This window comes from Anastrepha ludens, chromosome 5 (genome assembly GCF_028408465.1).
Source record: "Anastrepha ludens isolate Willacy chromosome 5, idAnaLude1.1, whole genome shotgun sequence".
Classification (NCBI taxonomy): Eukaryota; Metazoa; Arthropoda; class Insecta; order Diptera; family Tephritidae; genus Anastrepha; species Anastrepha ludens.
Window position 1 is genome coordinate 75481997 of NC_071501.1, and position 20873 is coordinate 75502869.

The 20873-nt window shown below is 37.2% G+C and overlaps 6 protein-coding genes across 8 annotated transcripts; 2 read left to right on the forward strand and 4 right to left on the reverse strand.

Annotated features, from left to right (window-relative positions):
- Positions 1–881: 881 nt before the first annotated feature.
- LOC128862764 (magnesium transporter NIPA2) lies at positions 882–2595 on the reverse strand. The gene is made up of 2 exons (XM_054101474.1): positions 2102–2595; positions 882–2016 (listed from the first exon to the last, which is right to left on the reverse strand). The coding sequence occupies exons 1-2, from the start codon at positions 2391–2393 to the stop codon at positions 1160–1162; spliced, it is 1149 nt and encodes a 382-aa protein (XP_053957449.1). The 5' UTR covers positions 2394–2595; the 3' UTR covers positions 882–1159.
- Positions 2596–3796: 1201 nt separating this feature from the next.
- Positions 3797–12230, forward strand: LOC128862897 (zinc finger protein 880-like). The gene is made up of 6 exons (XM_054101703.1): positions 3797–3985; positions 4081–4253; positions 4316–4772; positions 11245–11633; positions 11735–11833; positions 11897–12230. Exons 1-6 carry the CDS (start codon positions 3857–3859, stop codon positions 12228–12230), a joined length of 1581 nt encoding a protein of 526 aa, XP_053957678.1. The 5' UTR covers positions 3797–3856.
- LOC128862898 (thiamine transporter 1) lies at positions 5884–8454 on the reverse strand. 2 transcript variants are annotated; one of them, XM_054101705.1, is made up of 3 exons: positions 8089–8454; positions 7337–8030; positions 5884–7265 (listed from the first exon to the last, which is right to left on the reverse strand). In XM_054101705.1, exons 2-3 carry the CDS (start codon positions 7986–7988, stop codon positions 6520–6522), a joined length of 1398 nt encoding a protein of 465 aa, XP_053957680.1. In that variant the 5' UTR covers positions 7989–8030; positions 8089–8454; the 3' UTR covers positions 5884–6519. The 2 variants fall into 2 exon arrangements, with proteins under 2 accessions (XP_053957680.1, XP_053957679.1); XM_054101704.1 differs by having other exon boundaries at positions 7337–8453.
- LOC128862894 (ribosome biogenesis protein SPATA5) lies at positions 11837–15992 on the reverse strand. Its single transcript, XM_054101701.1, has 3 exons — positions 15496–15992; positions 14910–15437; positions 11837–13764 (listed from the first exon to the last, which is right to left on the reverse strand). The coding sequence occupies exons 1-3, from the start codon at positions 15899–15901 to the stop codon at positions 12251–12253; spliced, it is 2448 nt and encodes an 815-aa protein (XP_053957676.1). The 5' UTR covers positions 15902–15992; the 3' UTR covers positions 11837–12250.
- Positions 15993–16111: 119 nt separating this feature from the next.
- LOC128862903 (intraflagellar transport protein 43 homolog) lies at positions 16112–17303 on the forward strand. Of its 2 annotated transcripts, XM_054101715.1 has the most exons (5): positions 16112–16249; positions 16340–16575; positions 16629–16655; positions 16733–16864; positions 16922–17303. In XM_054101715.1, exons 1-5 carry the CDS (start codon positions 16208–16210, stop codon positions 17190–17192), a joined length of 708 nt encoding a protein of 235 aa, XP_053957690.1. In that variant the 5' UTR covers positions 16112–16207; the 3' UTR covers positions 17193–17303. The 2 variants fall into 2 exon arrangements, with proteins under 2 accessions (XP_053957690.1, XP_053957692.1); XM_054101717.1 differs by lacking the exon at positions 16629–16655.
- Positions 17226–19779, reverse strand: LOC128862895 (endoplasmic reticulum lectin 1). The gene is made up of 5 exons (XM_054101702.1): positions 19384–19779; positions 19212–19326; positions 19024–19146; positions 18278–18963; positions 17226–17913 (listed from the first exon to the last, which is right to left on the reverse strand). Exons 1-5 carry the CDS (start codon positions 19537–19539, stop codon positions 17371–17373), a joined length of 1623 nt encoding a protein of 540 aa, XP_053957677.1. The 5' UTR covers positions 19540–19779; the 3' UTR covers positions 17226–17370.
- Positions 19780–20873: the final 1094 nt, after the last annotated feature.

Below are 20873 nucleotides of genomic sequence, written 5' to 3' on the forward strand. Positions count from 1 at the left end.
AGACGGCCCATTTTTAATGGAAGTTTAACATGAACGATTGTAAACAAACGTTTAACTCTTATGGATGCACCATCTTGCATAAACCAATTCGTATCACCTATAATCTGGCAGTATAAAATATGACGATGTAAAGGTAAAATCGAACGATTTAGTATCACAATACCTACTTACCGTTATATCGAAATATAATTTATTTATTTATATATTTATTGCAAAAGTCAATAAACTATAAAGGTCCCCTTTCACTAAACCGGTAACTTGGACTTAAATTAAAAAATAGAGTTTAGTGAGTTGTAAGAGAAGTTTTGCAATTGTAAAAACAAGCAAACGAGAATTGGAGATCTCGAAGAGATGACAGAGTGAACACAATCTCGAGCGAGTTTTTTAGTATAAAACGCAACGAAAAAAAAAACGTTTTCTTGTATGCTATAGTAATAACTAAAATATAAAATTATCAAGAAAAAAACAGTGTACTTATATGCTCCGACACCTGCATCACGCATTAACGTGAAAATATTCATAGTTCGCTGTGATACGCTTAATTCACGACAAAATTTAATGATATTCGCAAAGAATTTTTTGGGATACAGGATTGTATACCACCACAAGGATTAATTCGTTCCCACGACAGTCGGTTCTACGTAACCGGAACGACCCAGATTTATATCCGGCCAAGGACTGTCACTTCAGCAGCATTCCTCGTATATGCACGGGGAATGTTTATGCTGCTACAACAACAACAATGATTAATTGAATATCATCGAGGCGAAATAAAAACTTAACCTTTATTAGATAACGCAAACCATTATACTCATTCTACAAATAGCTAACATCTTTAGCCTTACCATATTAAGATCTTTAAAAAAATAAATAGTAAACAGTTCTATATACGCAAAAGCTTTATTTTCTTAGTTCGTTATGATATACACATTTGCACCACTTTCAAAAGACATTCGCTTCTAAAACTACATCTAAAAACCATAAATCGCTTATGACAAAGTCATATTTAATATGCCTATAGATAAATAAAAACATAATACACTAGGAAAATTTGGAAATGTAGGAAAGGCGTTTTGGTTGGTATTGCTCGTTAATGTCAAAATGTAAATTAAGTATTGAAAACAAAGGAATTGCCTTAAACACGATGGCGTTGTTTACGTCAAGCTTTGCGGAAAATATCACCTGATCCATATGAACACCGTCTCTGCTTAGACCGGTCTGATACCAATATTTCTTCATCATATTGCGATACACGTTGCATCTTTGGGCGCATAATAATGCGCACATCATTCAATGTGATATCCAAATCTTTGAAAGCATTCAACATGAATACAGCTAGGATTACCACTAGGAATCCACAAATATCGCCCAAGATATCTTCGAATCGCATATGCTCAAATTCCTTAAAAAGGATCGCCGAGGCTGTTATGACTAAAGATGTAAACATTACGTAATACACTGGCGTCACAATGCCTGTATTAAATACGTCGAGTGCTTTGTTTAAGTAATTCATTTGTACAGCAATAAAAGTAATGGTTACACAAATAAGGAACCATGGCATCCAAGTGGCAAAATCATTACCAGTACCATTTAACGTATCCCGTATGGCTAATCCCAGGGCTTTGCAAGCCATAACAGTCAGTGACCCAATTCCGGAGCAAAGGTAAATATACACTGCAACATTTGAGTGCCCATACCGTGGGGCAATAAATAGCGCTACATACACTGTCGAGCCAAGTATACAAAGCACATAGAAAATGAAGCCTGGATCCTGAAGTTTTTCAAACAATAAGTCTAAATTTTCCACTTCTTTCTCTTTTGGTGAATGTATAACAATGATAGTTGAGCCCAAAATACATAGAACGCAACCGATCTTTCCGAGCAGATTTAGTTTTTCATTTAAAAATTTGGATGCCATCACTGCTGATATGATAACACTTAGGGCACCCAGCGGAGTTACGAGCGAAGCTGGCGCAAATGCGTACGCTGCGAAGTTTGCGCCTTCACCCATTGCCACTGAAAATTGTGCGCATAGAAAACCAAATAAGTGTCATAATCTAATCAATATCTATTATAAAATAAGTTGATCTTGTATACTTACTTGTTAGCAAGCCTGCCCACCAAATCCATTCTTTTAAATAACCATAACCACCAGCGGCGGCACGGACATCCCCTTGTCTGCTTAGACGCAAAAGCGCTTTCTTCTTTATTATAAAACTAGATCCAATAAAGAAACAGGAGCAAATTGCCAGTCCCACGCCAATGTAGAAATCCACTTGAGAGTATAAATCGGATAACGAGGGCACAGGACTCGTTGAACTAGAGTCACTCATGCTGCTGCTCATCCCCTCCATACCAACCATGGCCTCAGGCGCGCTCGATTCGCTGCCCATTTGCCGGCAATATTTGTCTGGCTTCCTTGTCTTAACTTTTATTTAAAAGGGCGTGACCAAAACAAATTTCAAGCTACCTTGTTAGTAGCTTCAGATGAAAGATTCGTAAATACTTCTTAACAATGAACTCAGTTCAAGAGCACTCTTAACAGAACAAATACTGATAGGAGGATGACTCAGTAAAAGAAAGACGCGAAAGCAAGGAATTTTTAATCATTTTATTTTTCAAAGTGAAACAATGTTACCAGACTTTCATTTTTTTCATAAACTTACAGCAGCATTCTCCTAAAATATAATGGGAATGTTTTAAGTTGTTACAGCAACAATATCTTTCAATATACATGAAATACATATTACTAACTATTGCGGCCGCCGTAGCCGAATGTGTTGATACGTGACTACCATTCGGAATTTACAGAGAAAATGTAGGTTCGAATCTCAAGGAAAGACCAAAATGAAGAAAAAGTTTTTTCTAGTAGCGGTCGCCCCTCGGCAGGCAATGGCAAACCTCCGAGTGTATTTCTGCCATGAAAAAGCTCCTCATAAAAATATCTGCCGTTCGGAGTCGGCTTGAAACTGTAGGTCCCTCCATTTGTGGAACAACATCAAACACGCCACAAATATGAGGAGGAGCTCGGCCAAACACCCAAAGAGGGTGTTTGTTTAATAGCCACGAAGTTTTGAATTATTTTGCCTTAAAAATTTTGAAATGCCCTAAAATGTGAATAAAAACTGTAGGTGGGTATCACATATATACATAATTAGGTAGTAAAAACAAAACTAATTAATCTGAAACTATAGGGGTATTCAAATCAATTTCGTTTCTTTGGCGGTGTTTTAATTGAAAATACGATAAGTGTGAAAAATCTTTGAAATATAACATTTTTGTGTGTAGAATAACTTACTTTTAAGTTGCTTAAGTTTCGCGCATGAACATCAAATACCAATTGTCAAACAGCTGATTGTAATTTTGTCAAATACCGATAAAATTACCAATCTTAGTATTATTGCGTTTAAACGCTTTCGTTGGATTGTTCTATTGTGTGACTTGATATTGAGTACCTTATTGAATGTAATGCTTCACAATTTTTAACGATGTGTTTGATAGAAAGTATCTCTTCATAGCAGAATTGACAAACGTGGTTTTGTGGGTTGTTGTTTTGAAAGAGGTTGCTGGGGGCAGACATAATAAGCCACGAGTATTGTACAAAATTGATCTTAACAATTTGATGTGTGCAATGGCAACGATATCGGTGTGAAACCCCCTTATGCTTTTATTAATTATTATAAAAAGTTGTATTAATGTATAAGGTCGTGAATATCCCAAATAATTTAAATAATGTCATAACATTGGCATCTCTTCTATGGTTTCTTTCAGCTGTTTTATTTTCTTAATTCGCGTTTCGTAATTTTTTGTTGCCCGTCGGTAAATTTTTATAAAGCAAACGTGAGGAAATGAAGCTATGAATTTTCAGGCGACTAGCTGTTGTCGTATTTGTTTAAAAAGTGAGTTACTTATGTCTATCTATATTTACAGTCCAACGTTTCCAATGAGACCTATAGAAATTATAGAGAAGTTGAACATTTTTAAGGTCAGTACTTCTTTCACATCTTATAAGTGATTGCTAAAATTAATTTTAAAATCAGAGCTTTTTCCAAAACTGTAAGAAAATTAATTTATTTATAGTACGATGAAACATTACCCGCACTTTTGTGTCAATCATGCCTATACCGATTGTTGGACGCCTATAACTTGCAGCAGCTGGCGGAAGCATCCGAACGTCGCATACGTGACTTTATCGGCAATAGTGGTGGCGGTGGCGGTGGCCTTGGCCTATGTGGAATAAGCATAAATTCAATGTGAGATTAAATTGATTTACTATCAAATTGAACAATTGATAAATTCAATTTAATTTCAACAGCAACCAAGACTCCTCAACATTCTCTTCAACGGCCGCGATGGGTGATTCATGCAAGGACGCAGGCGTCACCGCAGCCATTTATGCCAACATATGCGACATGTTCGAGCGAAATAATGTTCAAACAAATAATGTGTTAATCGGCGAGAATGGGTGTATGGTGACAGGAGAAGATATGTTGAATGATATTGAAATCGATGTTAGCAGTCTGACACGGTCGGAGGCAAATGGTGATACACTGAATGAAGTTTTTGCAAGTAAACATACAAATTTCGGCGTTATAGAAGCAAACCAAAACCAAAAAGAAGCAGAAACCGAAAAAACAGACAATGTGGTAAATAAAAATAAATTCCAGCCCATAACAACAAACGGGATTGATGTACTTACACAATTGCCAAAAAGGTGCTCCGAATGTGGGAAGGTGTTCAAAAATACTGATTATCTTGAAGCACATGGAACGGTAAGTAGTTAAACTTTCTGACCCAAACTTATACTCAATAGTGAGAATACATTTTTTTTATATTACAAATTAGGTATTTTGTCAAAGCTTTTTTTTATTTGTATATGCAATATCATAATTTCTGGAATTTGCACCAGAATGCTGCCCCATCTGTTAATTCACGGGTTAACGTTAGCCCGTGCCCGATAGACGGTTTACTACCAGAAGGTCAATCGACTTTATTTGAACGGTGCCTCTTCAACTCCGGATGGTAGCTTTATTACGATAGAAGGCTCTGCGGAAGTCTTCGGTCACACAAACAGGTATCGAATATATATAACCGAGATTAGGCCATGTCAACTCCTGCAGCTGTCAGAGGCGGATTCATCGGTTTTCGTGAAACACTTTCTTGAGGACGACGAAGCCGAGGCCTCCACTAATAAAAAAGTGTACCGATAATCGGCCATTAAAGATGCAACACCCAATAGGCTAGCAACCACTAGGCAAGAACGAGAAGAAAGTGGCATAAACAACCTTAGAGCGATACAGCGGCCAACAGAGTTTGGGTTAATCATCGATAGAGCCGGATAAGCTGACAGACAATCCCACTAAAGCTTAGACCCGAAAGGCAACGGTCAAAAGGCAGTATCTTCTAAGAAGGGCAAAAAAGTCTACGGGTATACCATTGAGCTACTGAAAACGCAAAGGGATGGCCTTCAAAAGGTGGCTGGCGAGTCATTAAGAATGGCGTTGTCTGTTTACATTTTATGGCCATAATGCCTGACTACAGAAGACAACTGGGGGAGAGGAAGTGCAGCCGGAAATAATACAAACTGAAAATGGCACTCATCTATCCAAAACTTCAGTACAAACACCTCTCAGCAGACGAAGTCACTTCTGAGCAAAGCTCTGGCAAGTCACTTTGTCTGTAAGAGTTGATATAGGGCCTAGATATGAGAAAACTCGAGCTCTGCATGAGGAGTGAGAGTGCAGCAATGATACCACCCCATGTAACAATAGCCCAGATTAACCTACATCACCTATACATATAATATATACTAGCGTATATATATACACTTCAGCATCTTATCTCCTGATCGAAGAGGCATATAATGTGATGTTATATGGTGAAGAAGTAAACATTTCGGACTGGTACGGCCGGAAGCGCGAAGCACATACGCATAGCCCAACCTAATACCATCTATGGATTCTTAAAAGAAGTGATTCTGATTGAGGTGCAGTGAAAAGTAGAGAGACAGTAGGTCTTGAAGTCGGAAGCGCACATACCCTTCGTTCATTTCCGACATCTATCCGCTCTTAAAACTGTATTTTGACCTTTGTTTTACGTTACCAGGACAGATATTTTTTTGTAATGTATGCTAAAACACAAAAATTTGCATTTCCTGAGAAAATTAGTTTTTATTATATACTAAGCTAGTGGTTAGGAGAAACAATATCGCTAGTAATACGTCATTGGAAATATTCATTCATGATAAAATATAATTTGAACTTTACCACACATTTCTCCCTTATATTAAAATAAAATTGTATTTAAAAAATTTTTCTACATACATAAGTATAAATTATGTTTAATAGAGCAGCCTGTCGGGCTTTGTACAATCATATTTCTACGCATCCAAGAATCTTGAACATTTATTTACATTACCAAAACGACCCGCATTTATATTCGATCAAAGATTCACTCAGAAGCATCCCTAACCGTTTATGTTCAAACAACAACAACGTTTGTCTAAAATTCGCCTTAATGTCAACTTGTCATATTCACAACGCCATACCCACAACACCTAAGTTTTTTAAATAAAATTCTTATAAATACGGCCACAAAGTACATGAGTGCCAGCACAATAAAATAACAGCCATACATAAAGTACTGATCACGCGGTGTTAGGCCATAGCCGGTATCAGTAACCACGACAAGTGTGAGGATCGTCTGTAACACAAGTGCCGCCAGTGTATTAATGCCAAAAATTAACCCAAAACTGTCGTCTGATAAATTCTCTGCCACTATCGCGCTCGCTGTTGTTATAACGAAAAAATAACAAATGCCGAAAAGAATGTACATAGCATAGGCAATCCAAACTGAATTCGTCACCGACGAGATAATAATGAAAGTTCCCATAAACAGCGAGCAAACAGTCAGTATCCACATGTGCCATTTTTTGTGATGGCTGGTGTTAGCTATACCTGCCACCATAGCACTACCGGCACCCAAGAGTGTGACAGTTGCCTCCACAGCGCCATTGTAGATACTCTCATGGTTCGGATCTATATCCTTCCATAGAAATTGCACATACGAGATCACCTGCATCTGTCCACATGTGGCCAAAGCCCACCAGAAACTCCAACGAACTACTGTCCGGTTTGTATACGCACTGACAGTATGTTTTACAAGTAATTGAAGGGCATTATTCCAGGAAAAACGCGGCAAATTTGTCGAACTGATGTCACTTTCCCCAGAGGCAATGCCAGCGATGGAACCGTTTTGTGGCAAAACTGAAATAAAATACTGTTCTACTTACTTGTACTCAACAAAGATTTGCAGACTATAATTTCATAGTGCTCACCTGCAGTTGATGAGTTCTCTGATATAACTTGCTTCTGCTCTATGGAGACATCTGAGAGTTCAAGTGGATGTTCTGTATAAAAGTACAAACTTTTACCCACCGGTGGCAAAAGCACCGCTATAAAAAGCGATATTATTTGTGAACCAAAAGAAATGTAATGCAGGCCCTTGTAATTCATCGTTTCGGTTGAAACGAGCACTTGAGCTAAAACACCAGCTAAAAATTTTCCGCACAAAATCGCCGATCGCGTATGCCCGGTAACAATCTGGTATTTCTCCTTATCAACTTTGGCATAAATATATGTGTAGTAGGCCACCTCGGTAGCAATAAAGGTGCCATAAAATACCTGGGCCACTAGCAGTTCCCATATTTCCTGCGACCACAGTAGAATGGCGAAAAGTATAATGCCTGTACATGCGGATACAATAATAATTGGTTTGTAGCGAAGTATGTCGGTGATGAGGAAAACAATTGCAAGTTGTGCCAGTACCGCATAAGTACCGAAGGGATAGATTTCTTTGTTGATTTGTTCGGTTGTGATGTTGTACCACGGACCACTCAGATATTCCGTAACAAATGGTTCCGATGGGCGAAATTCACGAAAAAACCCAAAAATCCATAGCAACAGTGAAATACGCAACCACGCCTGCATTTCAACTGTGAGTGTTTAGCAATCAGACACCAAAGCTTTTATCTGTTGTTGTGATAGTTGTAAGAAATTAGAATCCACAGCTCATTCACTGCTCGATTACCTTTAGTGCAAACGCTCTCAGCTCGACTAAGGACTAACGTGCACGCTCATCTAAGAGTTCTTACCGCACGAGACTTCGGCGAGCAGACAAATGCTTCGTAATCTTTAATTACCATTTAACATTCCACTATCACTTCCACGAAAGTAAAACATATGAGAAGATTAAAATGTGATTACCTTCGCGTATCACACAGCTGATACGTGGCAAATTGATAATAAACCTAAAATAAAACACATGCCACTATGAGAAAATCCGCTGTAAAACAAACATGTAAAATATCCGACTGATTTAAAGCAGAGAATAAGGTTATTACTTGTATTACGTCACATCTGTCGATCTTTGCGCGAGCAGAACAGAAGAGCGGACGAATAGAACGTAACGCATGCATACGTACATTCATATACACATGGTAGAAAAAGTCTGCGTTCACCCACTGTTATAAAGTATTAAAATAATTTAACGTGTTTATCTTAAAACTCTCAGTTATTTCTTTTCACTTATTTCAAAGAAAATTATTCATAGAGGTTATGAACAAAATTTTTTGGAGTTTGAGCTGCGTCGTGTTCAGATAACGGGATTGTAGTACAGTTACTTAAATAGGCTAAGCAGAAAAAGTGTGCGTTCATTTCGAATAGTGACGATTATTTGCATGGCAATTACGTTAAATTAAATTTTAAATCATTCATGTAGTTGACGCGGTTAAGAACAAATCTAAAGAGGGAAAAATTGATATTAGAAATACATTTTTTGTTACTATGGACCAAAGGCGAAAAGAAATAGATATTGGTGAAAGGAAAATCATTGTAAGCTTGTGGCAAAATAGTATGAGCTATCGGGAAATCGCGAAAATTGCTGGGAGGCAATACTCCTCGGTCCAAAGAGTGATAAACAACTTCAAGCAAACGAATTGTTTGGAGTCTAAGCCTCGTTCTGGGCGTCCAAACAAACTGACGGAAAGAGAAGAACGCAACATAACTATTCTTGTGAATTCTAATCCACGACTAACAGCAAGCCGAATTTCAAAAGACATAGAAGAAAAATACCAAAAGAAAGTACATCCAGATACAGTAAGAAAAATTCGAAAAAGAATCGGATTTCACGGCAGAGTGGCCCGAAAAAAACCCTTCATATCGCGAGTAAATCGACTTAAGCGGATGGCTTTCGCCAAGGAATACGTAAACAAGCCACCTGAGTTTTGGAATAGTGTGATTTTTTCAGATGAGGGCAAGTTTTGCATTTTCGGGATAAAAAGTCGTAAAATTATTTGGAGGAAAAACGGAACGGCACTTGGAAAGCAAAATCTGGTACCTACGGTAAAGCATGGGGGAGGAGGTGCCATGATATGGGGGTGTATGGCTAGTTCGGGCGTTGGAAATATGCAGTTTTTTGAGTCGATAATGAACAGACATGATTATCTCGATATTTTAAAAACGAATTTGTGAGAAAGTGCAATCAAACTGGGACTCGGTGAAAGATTTGTTTTCCAACAGGACAACGACCCGAAACACACAGCAGAGATTGTTAGGTTGTGGTTGTTGTATAATGTTCCAAAACAACTTCGCACACCCCCACAATCACCTGACCTTAACCCCATTGAGCACTTATGGGACGTTCTAGAAAAAAAAATACGAGAGCGTACAATAACTAGCAAGGAAATGCTTAAGAACGCGCTTAAAGAGGAATGGGTTCCCATAAGTCCAGAAATAACAGCCAACCTAGTTGGATCAATGAAAAGACGCCTCCTAGAAGTCATAAAGAGCCGGGGATATCCAACTAGCTATTAATTTTAAAACATTTCTATGATCTTAAGCCTTTTATTTTATTATTATTGAAGTGAACGCAAACTTTTTCCGTTTAGTTTGAATGGCCTTTTTAATTTTATGTGATCTCATTTTAAATTTGATTTTGTTATTGGTAGCGAAATATGTGTGATAGTTACGTTTAAGTGAACTTAATAAAACTCATTAAAAAAAATGTCTGAAATATTTATTGTTTTGAACTTTTTCTAATGCAAAGAATATTTGCATAGGTGAACGCAGACTTTTTCTACTATGTGTATATCAAACCGGCACTTTTAGAAATCATCAAAAAATGCAATAAAGAAAGCTTTGACTAAGAGGTGTGATTTCATTACTGATCCCATGCATTTTTTAAATGAGGCGAACAATCTCGTGATCTACATTGAACAATAAAATGCGTATAACTGATTTTCTTTACTGAAGTAATATAAACATATTAATTCGTTCCGCCCCGTGAATTCATCATAGGGAAGAACGAACATTTTATAAAAACTCTATTAGCTGAAACGATGTCATGTGTTAACGATTTTTGCCTCGTTGTGCTAATTTTGTAAACGTGGTCGAGAACACATTATCAAACTTTTTCACTTTTAATATGAAGGAGCTTTAGGAACCAATTAGTGGCATCGAGGAATGTCCGCCGAATGGACGCATTGGGCATTCTTATGATGTGGCAAATCCATCTAATCCGCTGCGCTTTAATAAAACGTATTACATTTTCACCACCAGTTGAGCTACCTTGTATTAAATTAAAAAAAAAGCAAATAAAATGCAAAATTACGAGCTGGGTATCACATGATTTAATTTTCTCTAAAATAATTTGTTCCATTTCATCATCACTTTCAGATGAAGAACATTCCATTAGCAACTGCAATTCGAAAATTTTAGTGTAGTAATTCGTGTTTAGTTTTATTTGCGATCAATTTTTTTTCCCACTTGCAAATTCTTACAAGTAAAATTGTATCCAGTAAAACTTGCAACTTCCCCTCAAAATGAAATGTCATTTTGATCTCTCCCTTTCCCCTAGTTGGCAAGTTTTTTGGGTATATGAACACCATAACGTAATAATTTGTAACAATTATTACAAACTATTGTATTTGCTTCATGAACAGACCTCCTGACTTTAGGTTGGTGTTTAGTTAGGTTTTTCATTTTACAGTTTTATTCGTTAAAAACATCATAACTATTGTGTAGTTGTGGTAGCAGCATTAGCGTAGTTTTGTTAGTGGTTATTCCGTTTATTCAACATTATTAGAAATTTTTCCTTAAGAATTATGTAAATTTAATGTTTATTCAGATTTACATATGCATGTATATACGTATGTATGTTTGTGTTTATACATCAATATTTTCACAGCAATGCCCCTGTCAGCGTCAGCAATCCTGCAACTTACTTTTGCACCAGCGCACAAATACTGGCGAACGACGTTTCCAATGTGAAATATGCGCCAATTTCTTTACCACCTCCAGCAATTTAAAAGCACACAAAGCAACACATTTGGAGCATCGCGAATACCACTGCAGCCAATGCAAACGCGACTTTAAGACACTCCGTGAATTGCGTCGCCACGAGCCTGTGCATAAAACAGTGAAGGACAATGTATGTGAAAATTGTCAAAAGGCATTCACGAAACGTAGTTATCTGATGGATCATATAGCGGCGATGCATCGTGGCATACGGCGACATAAATGTCTAGAATGTGGAAAAGTATTTGGCAGGCGTTCGAATTTGGTTTCTCACATTCGGTAAATTTCATAAAATATGGTATTTCAAACACACTTACCTTTACTTTAATTATCTATTCTAATAAATCTTATACATACTTGTATATTTTCTATCTTTTCAGCATTCACTCAGGTGAAAAGCCTTTTCAGTGCAAATTTTGCGCATGGAAATTCAATCAATCATCGGCCTTGGCGCGTCATATGAAAAAGCATACAAAAAGGTATTAAACTAATTTAAATTTTTTTTATTTTATTTAATCTTCAATATTTTTTACAATCGACAGCAAAGATAACAACTTTGGTTTTAAAACTACAGATCAAGTATTAAAAAATTCTTCATTAATAAATATTTTGCAACCACCCGAAGCGGTAGAAGCGAGAGCTACTGATATAAATACAATCAATATATCGCCACAGAGTGGTTTTAATGTGCTCAGCAATATATCCAATTTGGATGGAATGCATTGTATGAACACAGAGTGCTTAAACGCCGATCTTGGTAACGTAGCAACAAATACAGGTAAAAGTGGCGAGGTTGAAATACTGCAAAGTAATGGCGAATATGACTTCACGAAGAATGGCATACTAAATTACTCTGCAAGTCAGCAAATGTGTTGAGCTCATGCATCAGAATAGCATTATCTTTGCTTAATATACTCATCGTACAGTACCAAGAGTTCGGGATTAGTGCGAGGTTGTACGGCATTCAAAGCGTATTGAAAGTGCACCCAACTTACACGCTCAGCATCGAAACTCTCCTCTAAACATTTCAACGCGGCTTCTTGGCAAACGGCCTGTATTTCAGCACCTGAATATCCTTCTGTGCGTAGCACAAGCATTTTTACATCCACATCGGGTGCTAAGGGCATTGGCAATAATTTTATGCGGAAAATTTCTTGACGCGCTTCGGCATCGGGTAATCCAACATAAACAATACGATCGAAACGGCCCGGCCGCAAAAGCGCTTTGTCAATCATATCTGGACGATTGGTTGCCGCTACAATGGTGACATTTTCTAAAGCCTCTACACCGTCCATTTCGGTGAGCAATTGCGTAAGTACACGCTCTTTAACGGATGTTCCCGAACTGCCGGAGCCGCTTTCGGTTCGCTCTCCGCCGATGGCATCGATTTCATCGAAAAACACAATAGCTGGTGCTACCTGGCGCGCTTTGCGGAAGACTTCGCGCACAGCCCGCTCGGATTCTCCTACCCACATCGAGAACAGTTCCGGACCTTTTATGGAAAGAAAATTCAGTTGACTTTCGGTAGCAAGAGCCTTAGCAATCATAGTTTTCGAACAGCCTGGTGGGCCAAACATCAAAATACCACGTGGCGGTTTCAAACCCAGCCGCTCAAATTTCTCTGGATGCAGCAGAGGCCATTCTATAGCCTGCTTGAGCTTTAGTTTTAAGTCTGCCTGACCTCCTATATCACTCCAATGTACATTTGGGTTCTCTATAAGTACTTCGCGCATTGCCGAAGGTTTGATATGTGTCAGTGAAGCATGCAAGTCCTGTAAATTCAAAGGTCGCATATCATCTTTGAGTGCGCGTAACGATGCTGCATATACCAGATTAGCCAAATCAGCGCCGACATAACCATGCAGTACCTGAGCCACATCAACAATGTCGGCATGTGAGAGTGTATGCGTAATGCTGCGGAGGAGGCAGCAAAGAATGTCAGCGCGTTGTTTAGGTGTCGGTGCACTGATTTCAATTTCACTATCCAAACGACCGCAGCGACGTGCATTTGGATTGAGCGCTTCGATTTGAGATGTGGTAGCTAGTAAAAAAATGCGTTGCGTCTCTTTCCTTCGACTGTTCAGTGAATCCAAAGCGCCTAAGAAAGCGGCCCCCACACGTTTTGTCATTTCATTAGTCTCATACTTCGGACAAAGATTGTGAACGTCCTCAATGATGATGAGTGTGGGTCTCGGATAGTTTGCGTATGCCTTTTCAAAATGCGCCATTAAGTTTTTCTCTGTTTCGCCGAGGAATTTACTGAATAGTTCGCTGGTGTTAATTCGAATAAGATGTACTTTGGATAAGTTATAAGTCTTCTCTTTCATGGTTGAGCACATGGCTTCGCAAATTAAGCTCTTGCCGCAACCCGTAGGACCATGCAATAGAAAAGCACGTGAAATTTTCACACCTTAAGCCGCAAAACGAGATTGAATTGAAATAAAAAGTAGAATTAAATGTATTAGCAACTAACAAAGATTTTGTTGATAGAAATTATTACATTTTATAATAATACCACAAATATAATGTGAAAGATTTACTCAGAACTATTTTAAATGATTTATTCGTGTGTTCCTGCGATTTCAAATTCGGCAATCGTACGAAAAACAATTAGGTGAAACGTTCAAAAATATGTCTAGGTTTATTGTGTATAATTTTAATATTTATTAGCATCAATTAAATTTGTCAAGTGTTGCACGCAGTACGTTTAGTCCTAATCCTATTTAGTAGTTTTCCAGTGACGATATGTACGTTCACGGATGCTAGACGGAAGCACAATAAATTGCAAGGAGTAGGCTAACTAATTTAACCCATATATCCCACCGTATGATTTTAAGCAAAGAGTGCCGTTCCCACGACAGTCGGTTCTACGTAGCTGGAACGACCCGGATTTATATCCGACCAAGGACTGTCACTTCAGCAGCATTTCTCGTATATGCACAGGGAAAGTTTATGCTGCTACAACAACTACAATCAAAGAGTGCCGCAGGATGATGTGCTCTCTCGATTTTCAACTTGTACATTTTGAAGCTTCCTCAACTACTAGAGGGAGATTCATTGATTTTATATGCTGAAGATTGTTGTCTGGCAATGACATTGATAGCTTTTGTTCAAAAGTGAACGACTATCTCTCCAGACTACAACGCTTCTTCACTGCACCCTATTTACTACCTAAACGAAAAGAGGTCAAACTATAACTGAAGGTCAAAGTCGATGGCGCACCGATGCCGACTGTCTATAATGCCCCAAGTTACTGAGCCAAAACCTCAACAAGGCTCTCAAATCACTAGCCGGTAACACTTAGTCCAAAGACAAAGAAATATTGCTGACGGCATTAAATGCTCATTGAAGATGTTAATGTAAATTAATGCTGCCGTCTGCCTAATCTAAACTAAACTAGTCTGTAAGAGTTATAACCCAGTATACTGTATTCCAAATAAAGAAAAGTAAAGCAATTAGTACCACTGTTGTAGAAAAAGCATTCTTCAGTGTCGTAGGAACGCTCTTTCAATTATTCTGAATTAGTAGTTTAGAAAAATTATATGTTTAACTAACCTGCTGGCACAGCTTTTAGCCCAAAAGCCATATCTACGGCTTCTTCAATTATTTCAATTTGTTGTTCCAGTCCGCCAATATCCATTTTAGACACTACGTTAGCATTCGCATTACTTTCTTCCACTTTATCGGACTTGGGTCGTTCAATTTCAATCCGCGTTGCTCCACTTATTTCAAAAAATTCAACATCACACTCCAATTTTAAGTTCTCAAATTTTTCTTCTAATGCCTTTTCATCTTCGGCGGCGACCGATTTGTTTTCGAAACAATTCCATGAAATAGCTTGCAAAGTAAGATCTTTGTTAAAGAAGTCTATAAATATACGACTGCCTTTTGTAAATATCAAATTTTTCAATTCCAGCGTTAACATCCGCTCCACATCTTTTAGCTGTGCATCAACAAGCTCTGTATTTTCGCTTGAAGTTGTTAGACGAAGGCAAACTGATTTTGCCACTGCTGTCCGTCCGACAGGTAACGCCGATATTTTAAGTGCTTTCCCTTTAAAATCGTTCCAATACAATTTATAATCTGAAACAGAAACACTAATAAATTAAAGTTGTAAAATGTTTAATGATTTGTTTATTACCTTCCTCGCTTACAAAGATCGTCGTTACAAATCTGTCAGGTATGGGCCAAACTAATCTCACTAGCGTTTCCGCATCGCGTCCTTTCCCAGTCTGTATCAGAACCCTCTGACCGATATGTAAATGCGTTAACCTTATAGCGCCTTCCGAAATAAATACTAAATTGTTAACATATTTTGCCGGCACATCATTTAACTCTTCTATACTAAAGCTACGCTTTTCCACGCCAACTGTATAAAGGCAATTGTTATGAATATATTCCAGCGGCTCGGTAGTATTCGCGGTAATAGGGCAATGCTTTTCGTGCATTTCCCGTTCTTTTAATGTAATATCAACATTGCACAACTCGCAATGATACCAAGATGCTGTATTAGCAGGAGATTTCTTATTTGAATTTTTTGGAGGCATTTGTTTACTATTCTTGTAAAAACACCGACTAAGCACTGAGGTATGGCACGTGCAGCAGGATGAACAGTTTAGAATCAGCTAATCGACAATGTTGCCATTTGTTCCTACGTCGGTTTTTAATGATACCACTGTAACTGCACCTAAATTTACTTCCAGACTATTGTGAATGCTCATTATTTATTGTTTTTGGCTGATCGTAAACAAACAACTGTTGCTACGCAACAATAAAAACAATAAATAAGAGCAAAGCAAAGATAAAAACTGTTACCATACTAATTAAAAGTATTCCGGAAAATAACGGTCTCAATGATGGATTGGGCAGAAGAACTAAAATTATCCATTCGTAAGGTAGTAAGGCATGTTTTTCTAATTGTTTTTACGTCTATACATAAAATCTACATATAAAAATATGTATGCATGGTCATATGTCACTTCTAGAAAACGGCACGCAAAGGTCGGCGCTCCAAAAGCCGTGATCCCATTGGTGGTGCTTCTACCAGTATCAGTGTGACCAATACCAATCCGCATGAGAAAGAGATTGCTATCGATATAACCCTGGGTATAAATAAAGATTCCAGCACTGCTGCCAGCGAAGAAGCAGATGCATCGAAACGCCCACCCATGCGACGCATTTCGGGTGGTTGGGCTGATGTTGGCATACTAAAAAGTTCAAAGTAACTTTACAATAATATAAAAAAAGTTTATCTAATATTTTAAAATATTTTAGATCCAAAAAAGGCACTTCATTCGACGAGTGAGTGTTGCAATAGATGTAATCAGTTTTGTGAAATTTGCCTAAGTCATGGTTATTTTTCTTCTATGTACTTTAAGCGAACGCTTTCAAAGTGTGTCCGTTACAAAGTCGCCGATTGGATCTTCGCCTAGAGACGAAATACCGACTATTCCAGATATGGAAGATTTAAAAGATGAAATTTTGCTAAATGAAATTGTTGAACCGCCTTCGTACGTAGTACACCATGTACAGGAATGAATTGCAATTTACATTTTTTTGATTTTTAGTGCCAGCTCCCTCCGTCTAAACACTTTAAGCGAACTTAACTTGGATTTGTTGGCCCAAAACGCATTTACTTCCTTGGAGAATATTAATTTGTCGATATTGACACGCTGTCTTAAATTGCCCGAAACTTTAGATGAACCAGATGAGGTATGGGAATGGGATAAATTATTTACTGACGTCATCTCTAAAATACATTCTGATCAACAAAGCTTCGCTGGTGGTCAGAAAAAAGAAATTGGGCCGGATGAAATACCGCCTCCAATGTACCCTTAACTCAAAACAAAGTATCAATGAAATAAAAATATATCCCCTAAAAGATTTAATTACATTTATTAAGCTACATATATATAATCGTGGAAATAAATTTTACATATCACTTAAAAATTCAGTACTGGTTATTTATTAAACATCAATTTTGGACATTTCCAACCATTTTTATAAATACTTCATTTCAAGCGCGTATATCCTGTGGTGTCATTGGGTCATTTAAGCCCCCGTTTATTTCACTCTTCTCTACTGTCTCTTTATCTGATTCAATGACTGGCTCTTTTGAGTTTTCTTCATTTGCCAATGTGTTTTTCTGTATTTGTTCCTGAAGATTTTCTTCTTGCACCAGACCGTATTCGTCAGCTAACTGTATTAGATCGCAAACAATTGGTGACTCCATAACCAGAATATATTGACATGTTTTTGGTTCCAAAAGATAAATGGAAACTGCACTGGCACTACTACTGATCGGCGTACACATTAATTTGACATCTACTTCGCGTGGAGATCCAGTACGATCGCAGTGTGTTCCTTGATCATAATGATGCCAAAGTGCATTGGAGTAACCACCGCGTTTGGGCATTTTGTCTAGATTTTTCGCCAACCATTGACGATGTGAACTTTCCGAGAAATACCCTAAGAACAGCTCTGATTCCGATTTTTTATCCTTATGAAATTGACGTACATGTCGACCATAACAGAATTCATACTTCCACCAGCCTGTACCCTGGAAAAATGTTTCCAAAAGAAAATTAAACATACGTTTAAAGAAATCTAATTTAAAATGTATGCACTCAGAGGATACTTATTTAAAATTACTTATTTAAATAAAATATTTGAAAAATATATTAATTTTCAGATTAATATTTTAAAATCTCTACTAATGAATACTGTTAAATCAATTTGATATAAAGTTTTAATAATCAGTTTGTATCATGTAAGCGTTTTACTTTAATTTTTTAGTTGTTTCTTTATTTAGCGGCTTTTAAAGACATGATTTTAAGAAGTGCAATTTTAAATTTGAAATGCAACCATAGACGAAATTAATTTTCTTTTCACTATTTACATACGTTATTTACTTATTCACTTACTCCAGTCAAACATTTGCTGCCTGAAATGAATTCTTTAACTGCCGCAAAATCATTGATGGGTGCTTTTGGTATGGGTGGCAAAGCTTCACTGACTGCATTTGGTGTCGTAGATACGTCAACACCAGAACCAATCATCAATTCAAGTACTACTTTATCAATTTTATTGAAGAACGACAAACGCTCGGAAGCTGCTGCAGAACGAGCTAAAGCCATAGCCGCAGTACTTGCATCTTTTGATACGGGTAATTCATCATCTGCTAACTGCCACTCATTGAGCTCTTGCCGTAACATGCTAAGTGGTTTGTGTATCTCGTTAGGAGAATTGAAACATTTAATAGAAACCTCTTTTGATTCCTCGGGTTGAAATGCGGATATCAAACAGAGCACAGATGTAAGAATAATAGCTTCATAATTGCAAGAGGATGTTTCTTTAAATGAGTATATCTCATTTTTACCATGGGGATAGCACACATAACGGACATGAGTTGTACGAGGTGAATTAATTATATCGCACATAGTTCCATCAGTCATCACCAACTCAAAGTATGGATATCTAGTGTTTTCAATTTTGGTAGTCTTATATTTTATGCCTGCCTTGCGGTCACTTTCCCAAGCTTTTGTTAGTTCTTCGGTCTTCTCATCGGACCATTTGCCTAAGTTATATTCCTGCAGTTTTACGTTTTTTCCTGTAATATGTACGAAATGAAAAGTTATGTCAAATATTTTATGAGCAAACTGAAGTGTACCCTCTCTTTCCTCATGCGATTGCCGTACATGTTGGCCATGACAAATTTCATATGACCAATAAGCTTCAATCCGGTACGAACAGCTTGCAGCTGAGAAGAAGGGCTGAAGAAAGTTTATTGGTGCTAAAAATAATCAATTAGTATCAAATTATATGAAATACTTTTGTTTCGTCCCCCAATTCACTTACACAGTTCAGGTTCATTAAACGTTTTCGACTCTTTGGTATCCTCGACTATTGGTATAACACAGTCGTATTTCTCATGATCGTGTGTGTAGAATGTGCGCAGATGATTTTTTAAATCCTATACAACATTAAAGTTTGAATGAGAATAAGATAAACAAGAAGATTAAATGCTTACAGGATCCTTTTCAAAATCAGGAATTTCGAAATCGATTTTATAAAGCACAGAATCATCGAAATCTTTGGTTTCATGGCACAAGACAGTACTTCCTGATGAAACATATAGAACGAAGAATAATATTGACTCCCAAATTCCATATTTTAATGTCATCATTATAATTTAAGTATTTCTTTAAATGCAAGGTACTTTTTTTTACAAAACGCCAGGTCTATCACTAGACTTTTTATCCTTGCAGTATTATAAGGATAATGATATTATCCGGATGTTTAACTCTATGCAATTCCAATACGATCGTAGTTTATTGGATTATTTTCGTAAAAAGTGATGTGTCTTTGCAATTAAAAAATCAGCTGTAAAGAAGAGTTGCCATTTCATCGATAAAATTTGCGATATCTATAAAGAATAAAAAAAGGTACGTTTATATTCAAACATTATCTCGTCTAAATCGCGTTTATTGATCCGTGCGTTTACGTGGTCAGTGGAACTTGTTGAACAGCTGTCACATTTTTTTGTTTGTGTTTTCTTCGCGGTATTTTTATACGTAAATTAATATTTTGCTGATACAAATAAGTGCAACAGAGCTTGCTGCCAAAATTCCAACGAACAAGCAAACAAATGTATTTGTATTCAATATTTACATGTTGACTAACTACTTTCCCATGTCATCGTGCATTTCCGTTTACTTTCACATTTAACATATATTTCCTTTATCGTAGGAATAGTCGATAAAACGAAAAGGTTAGACGCGGACAAGTTATCAAAATAATCCGAAATTATCTCGTAATTACTTATTAATGAGACAAAACTTGTGTATGATTGATAATCTACGTTTAAAAGTACGTTGACATATGCACTAATTACCAAAAAATCCACAAAGTTAATCTTCCCCTTCACATATGGCAGATTACCTGAAAAATTGAAAATCAGCTGTCAATACTGTTGTGAACAATTTTTCTTCATAAAAATAATTTTGGTGGAATACTTCGGTGTTTTAGGTTTCTTTATTTATTATTGATATGAAGAAAATACAAGGAGAAGGAAATACTAATTTAATTGCGCAATTGGCTACTAATAATAAACAGTTGGAGGAAATCCGTAAACGTTTACTGAGGTTTCAAAAAATTACGGCACATTTTATAATAAGTAATAAGAGCACGGCTTTGAAAGTATTCGATGCGGTACCAGCTGGTGGTAGCAGAGGAAGAGGGCGGCCTCCTCTGCGTTGGAAAGATCAGGTGGAGAAGGACTTGGCTTCACTTGGTGTGTCCAACTGGCGCCGGTTAGCACGAGAGAGAAACGACTGGCGCGCTTTGCTAAACTCGGCCAAAATCGCGTAAGCGGTTATAGCGCCAATTAAGAAGAAGAAGAAGAATAAGAGGACACACGCTGTTTTTCTGTTATATGAATGCTTAGTTAATAATATTTAACAAACATTTTATTAGAATTATGTCTACAAACCTGTTTTCTTTGCCGGCATCCATTTTATT

Bases quoted from the DNA above. Each gene is read 5' to 3' on its own strand.
- LOC128862764 (XM_054101474.1), bottom strand. From the start codon at position 2,393: ATGGGCAGCGAATCGAGCGCGCCTGAGGCCATGGTTGGTATGGAGGGG. The intron at 2,017-2,101 runs GTAAGTATACAA...CACAATTTTCAG, and splicing joins GTGGGCAGGCTTGCTAACAA to TGGCAATGGGTGAAGGCGCA.
- LOC128862897 (XM_054101703.1), top strand. From the start codon at position 3,857: ATGAATTTTCAGGCGACTAGCTGTTGTCGTATTTGTTTAAAAAGTGAG. The intron at 3,986-4,080 runs GTCAGTACTTCT...ATTTATTTATAG, and splicing joins AGAAGTTGAACATTTTTAAG to TACGATGAAACATTACCCGC. The intron at 4,773-11,244 runs GTAAGTAGTTAA...ATATTTTCACAG, and splicing joins ATCTTGAAGCACATGGAACG to CAATGCCCCTGTCAGCGTCA.
- LOC128862898 (XM_054101705.1), bottom strand. From the start codon at position 7,988: ATGCAGGCGTGGTTGCGTATTTCACTGTTGCTATGGATTTTTGGGTTT. The intron at 7,266-7,336 runs GTGAGCACTATG...ATTTTATTTCAG, and splicing joins AGAGAACTCATCAACTGCAG to TTTTGCCACAAAACGGTTCC.
- LOC128862894 (XM_054101701.1), bottom strand. From the start codon at position 15,901: ATGCCTCCAAAAAATTCAAATAAGAAATCTCCTGCTAATACAGCATCT. The intron at 15,438-15,495 runs GTAATAAACAAA...TTTCTGTTTCAG, and splicing joins GATCTTTGTAAGCGAGGAAG to ATTATAAATTGTATTGGAAC. The intron at 13,765-14,909 runs GTTAGTTAAACA...TTGCGGCTTAAG, and splicing joins GCTAAAAGCTGTGCCAGCAG to GTGTGAAAATTTCACGTGCT.
- LOC128862903 (XM_054101715.1), top strand. From the start codon at position 16,208: ATGATGGATTGGGCAGAAGAACTAAAATTATCCATTCGTAAG. The intron at 16,250-16,339 runs GTAGTAAGGCAT...TGTCACTTCTAG, and splicing joins TAAAATTATCCATTCGTAAG to AAAACGGCACGCAAAGGTCG. The intron at 16,865-16,921 runs GTACGTAGTACA...TTTGATTTTTAG, and splicing joins GAAATTGTTGAACCGCCTTC to TGCCAGCTCCCTCCGTCTAA.
- LOC128862895 (XM_054101702.1), bottom strand. From the start codon at position 19,539: ATGATGACATTAAAATATGGAATTTGGGAGTCAATATTATTCTTCGTT. The intron at 18,964-19,023 runs GTACACTTCAGT...TACATATTACAG, and splicing joins ATCGCATGAGGAAAGAGAGG to GAAAAAACGTAAAACTGCAG. The intron at 17,914-18,277 runs GTAAGTGAATAA...ACATTTTTCCAG, and splicing joins GCAGCAAATGTTTGACTGGA to GGTACAGGCTGGTGGAAGTA.